This window comes from Suricata suricatta, chromosome 17 (genome assembly GCF_006229205.1).
Source record: "Suricata suricatta isolate VVHF042 chromosome 17, meerkat_22Aug2017_6uvM2_HiC, whole genome shotgun sequence".
Classification (NCBI taxonomy): Eukaryota; Metazoa; Chordata; class Mammalia; order Carnivora; family Herpestidae; genus Suricata; species Suricata suricatta.
Window position 1 is genome coordinate 24658802 of NC_043716.1, and position 4648 is coordinate 24663449.

General features: G+C 52.6%; 1 protein-coding gene across 2 annotated transcripts in view; it reads left to right on the forward strand.

The window, feature by feature from the left end:
- The window catches only part of TBX4 (T-box transcription factor 4), a 31156-nt gene that overhangs the window by 4220 nt on the left and 22288 nt on the right, over window positions 1–4648 (forward strand). The window contains exons 2-3 of one of the 2 annotated variants that reach the window (XM_029927949.1): window positions 1–28; window positions 840–934. The exon at window positions 1–28 is cut by the window's left edge and continues 230 nt beyond it. In XM_029927949.1, the coding sequence (XP_029783809.1) occupies window positions 1–28; window positions 840–934 (123 nt within the window). Of the gene's footprint in view, window positions 29–839; window positions 935–4648 lie in introns of those variants that run through there. The other variant, XR_003904516.1, reaches the window with a different exon arrangement.

Consider the following 4648-nt stretch of genomic DNA (forward strand, 5'->3'; position numbering starts at 1 on the left):
CGCCGCCGCCGCCGCCGCCGCCGAGCAGGTAGGGCCGCGCTGGCCGTCGGGCAGAGGTCGGGCGTCGGTCTGTCTGCAGGGCAGCCTGCCGTCCGCCCCGCTGAGGACAAGACTCGCTTCCCGGGGGACCTGGCTGCGTCCTGGACTGCGCGTTCTGCTCCGCTGGCCGGGGCTCGCGCTCTCTGCCTTTCGTCCCTCTTCTGCTTCGCTCCCTCAGGGCTACTAGGGGACAGGCCGGGGAGGGGACCCTTGTGGCAGAGGGGCGAGCCCGGACCAAGTGTCCGTCTCCGACGACGCTGAGAGGGCCTGGGCGAAAGCCTGGCACCGGGAGGGAAGAACAGATCCCGGTCGGGTGAGAGCGGAAGCCGCCGTGGGGACGTCGCGGAGAGGGTCACGCTGATAATCTGATGATCTCAATGAATGGAATCTGTCTGTGGGCACCCGCGACCTGCGTGGGTCTGCGTAAGGTCTGCGGGTGCGCGAGCCTGGCCGCGGGGCGTGTGTCCCTCCTCTGTGTGCGTGTCCGCAGGCCTGTGGCTGTCCCGCCAAACGGAGTGTTTATGTTCCTGTAGTGTGTCATCTACCCTGGCACGGTCAGCATGTGTCCTCTGTGGACCATTTATAGATCCGGCTCCGAAGGAGTGAGTTTCAGCTACTGATTAGATTTTTAAAAATTCACCAGTGGTACAGGATAATTTTATGAAACGAAATCTTGAGGCATGGGCTCCAGGGGCTGGCAGGACTCTGCATAGTTCCTTGGATCTGTGTTCTCCGTTCTGTGGGCTCCGCATGGAGCCGTGGCCCAGGTCGACCTAAGACCCCTTCCCTCTCGTTCCTAGACCATCGAGAACATCAAGGTGGGCCTGCATGAGAAGGAGCTGTGGAAGAAGTTCCACGAGGCAGGCACTGAAATGATCATCACCAAGGCGGGCAGGTCAGCACTGGGACATTTATTTGGGGGGTTCGGGATGACTGGTGGGAGCGATGGGAACCTCCCAGGAGCACCCCTGGCAGTCCTCTTGAGCCCCAGCCAAAGGAGTGCTGGGAGTTCCCTTCCACACTTCGGTTTTAGCCCTTCTACTCCGGTTTTTGACCGGGCCGCAGACCTTCCCCAGGGCGATTCTTCCTCCTGGAGGGAGCCCAGAGGCAGGAATGATGGGAGGGGCAGCACTATGCAAATAAAATGCAAATAACGATTGTGCCACTGGAGGTTCCAGTCCCAGCACAAAAGGCCCCCTGGGGGGCTGCTTTGTCCTCTTCTTTTTGGGGACCTGCCTGGTTTCTCAGGATTGCATTGACTGGGGACCCGGAGATGACCCTCAAGAGATGAAGGAAGGGGACCAGACCACGTTTTCCTGTTTCCGTAACTTTTCCTGGCAGCGGCAACCCCAGATCTCTCATCTGGTGGGGTATTGCTCCTCTATTGTCAGTCCCCCCCACCTCAGCCAAGGGGAAGGCACCGTTGGGCCCCGTGTGTGTGTGTGTGTGTGTGTGTGTGTGTGTGTTTTGTTTGGGGAGCAGCTCTCGGGTGGCTGCCAGAGATGATGATTTATGAAGTGGAAACATCTTTAAAATGCGCTGGTGTCTGTGGGAGAGCCTGGAGGAGAGGGTGAGAGGAGGGAGATGCAGACGGGGTGAGATGAGAGATTCATTGGGACCAGCGGGGCCAGGAGTCCCAGGTGGGGCAGGAACAGCAAGACCAGCAGTTACCAGCGCGGGCTGACTGCTGCAGACAGAGAAGCTGGAAAGTTCAGGTGTAGGAACTGCCCTCTCCCCACTTGCTCACATTTGATTCTGGTCCCTGGCGGACAGGGTAGGTGTGAAAATGTCTGTGGGCCCAGAATTGGGTTTTCAAAGGAATAAGGTGGTGAAGCCTCAAGGGCCAGGGATGGGGAGTCAGACCACAGTGGCTTCCAGTTCCACTCAGCTGCTTCCATTTGTGCAAGCCTCAGGCAAGGTGCCTCAGGGTCTCACCCCCTCTGCAAAATAATACATAAGGTTGTATGTAAAGTACTTAGACTAGCTCCTGGTGCATACGAACATGCTGTACGTGTGAACTGAAATTAATTGTAAGTAGGGAAATATCTGGCATCCACTCAGCAGCTGTCTTCTTAGAGAGCTCTGCTGAACTGCGAGAACAAGAACGGTGCTTCTTCGAAAAGAAGCAAAAAGCTGGCAGTTTTGTAGTGTGTAGTCAAGGGGTGCTGTCGCCCTTCTTGTCTGCTCACTGGCAGGCCTTGCACGGTTTCCTTTGTTTTGCTGGGGATGAGTTCTGGGTTCTGCCCTGGTAGGTGTCAAGGCCACCTGGAGCCTCTATCCTGAGAAGGAGCATGGGGATGTCAGGGCCTGAATTTGCTGCACTTGGGGGCTGGGGAAGGAGGATGCATTAGGGAAGCCCAGTAGAAGGTGCCACTTGGGATAGTCCTTGAAGACAGTGGGGAGCCAGGTCTCTCAAGCCTTGCCTCTGCCAAGCAGCGTGCGCTTGGGCAGGTCTCTAAACTTCCCGTGGCTCAGTGGTGCTGGCTAAAATGGAGCTGGTGACTGTAGACTTACCTGCCATCCTTCCTTTCTTAGTTACTGAGACTCAAATGGGGGTCATGTGAGCTGTGTACGGTAAGTTGTTGAGTGGATTATAGGTATGAAGAGGGGGGATATTTCCTGGAACTGCTGAGGTGGAGGGATGGAGAGAAGAAAGAGAAAGATCCAGAACGTCTCTTTTTAGGCCGCAGAAATAACCTTCTCTTTTAAAAATAATTGGCTAGCTATGTTCTTGGGGCTTGCCTGGCCTCTGCCATTTTAAACGAAAGACATTTGTGATTCTCCTCAGTGGGGTTTCCTGCATCAGTATGGGTCCTTCTCCCTCCATTCCCCAACACGCGCGCGCGCGCGAGCACACACACACACACACACACACACACACACACACACACATTTCCAGAGGTGACCGGCTTCAGGCAGATGTCTGTGCCTGATCCTAGTAGAGACTTAGAGATGGGCCTCCGGGGATGATGACAATAGTTTTTAAATGGCTGTGATGAAGTTGACCAATTATGATTTCATCACCATCTTGGCCTTTCATTTCTCTGGCAGAAAGTTATTCTTGCACCAGGTCTAGTCCTTAAGAAAGTCACTAGCCTCACCGCCCCTCCCCATGGTTCTCACAGACCCTCTTTCCTCCTGCATCACTGCTGACTGACTTCGGAGACCACATTATCAGCTCTGATCCTTGTGGCCCCCTCCCCCTTCCCTGCCTCTCTTCCATAGGCAGCCTCGGGAGGCAGCTTGCTTTGCTTGGGCTTGTGGTTCTTCAACATCCTGTGGAGTCCCAGTTCTCTTCTTTGTGTCTCTACCAGCACCCTTCCTGAAACACCTGCATGTCTCAGCAGATGGCCTGAACCCTTGCCCTGAACCTGGAACCACAGATTCCTAGTCTGCTGGCGAACTGAGGGAACATAAGCCTGACTCCAGAGAAGGGAAGGCACTTGGCTCTTATAGAAACAAAATCAGGCAGTTGCAGGTCTATACAAGCTAAGCAGATGATACTCCACCCCCAAACAAAACCCCAACTTTGAGAAATTCCCCTTATATACAAGGACCTTCCAGTATGGGGGCGTTGCTCTGCCCTAGAGACCCTAGCTGGTTAGGGGCATGATAACTGCTGTCTGGCGTAGGCAGAGGCAGACCCTGAACAAGGGGAACTATAATGTTTCTGAAGCTAGTCTGAGTCTTTGAGTCACAAGTCTCTTGCCTTAAGCTCTTGAAGGTCTGAAGACCAAAGAAGAGAATAATCCCCTTCATTGTATGGTAACTTCAGATTCTTAAACCATTTGATCTGGGGACTAAAATGCCAATCACATTGGGAAACATCAATCTCTGAATGCTCAGTAACCCCTGATGTCAGGTGTAAAATGAGGCCAGAACCCTCCGAACCAGTTTCTGTCCCTTTCAGGCCCTGCACCCAGAAGTTTTAGGCTGTTTACCACAGAGAGCAGACCCCTCCTCTCTCTCCCTCTTCACATCCCTGCCAAGCTTGAAAGATGTGAGAAACTGCATTTTCTCCCAAACATAGATAAAAGTGAGCTCCACAAAAATTTAAATATAAACCTCCCCAAAATGAAAATTTCCTAACCGTTTGACTGCTCTACTCCTAGGTCATGGTTTTGCCACCAGATAAATCTCCACTATCAGCCTTCATAGCCTGTTGAGTTCAATGTTGCTTGTGTTAGTGACAGTGAATTTGCGTTTGAAAAATGAGCTACTGATGAGAACTCCTGTTGAACCTGTATTGTTTGTTATTCTGAGGCAAGGATTTGGCCCGGCTTAATCCGGGGCTTCAAAGCCAATTGCCCTTGCTCTGTATACAGAGCGTCAGAACCCAGTGGCGTGGATGATAAGACAAGTAAGGGTTGAAGACACTGGGAAAGTGCGTTGGGAGAGAGAGTCCTTTGATCTCATCCTAAAGTATTTTTTGAAAGCAAAAGTCTATCAGAAGGAAGTGTCTTTAAAAAAATCTGAGAAGCAACTGATCTTCCAAAACAGCATTCATTCCTTACACCCTCACTCTTGCCCCCCACTCCCACCTCAGGGAAAATATTTCTTAAAAAGGCTTTGAGTGAATTAGAAAATTGTATGTGTGTTGGGGGGGGGG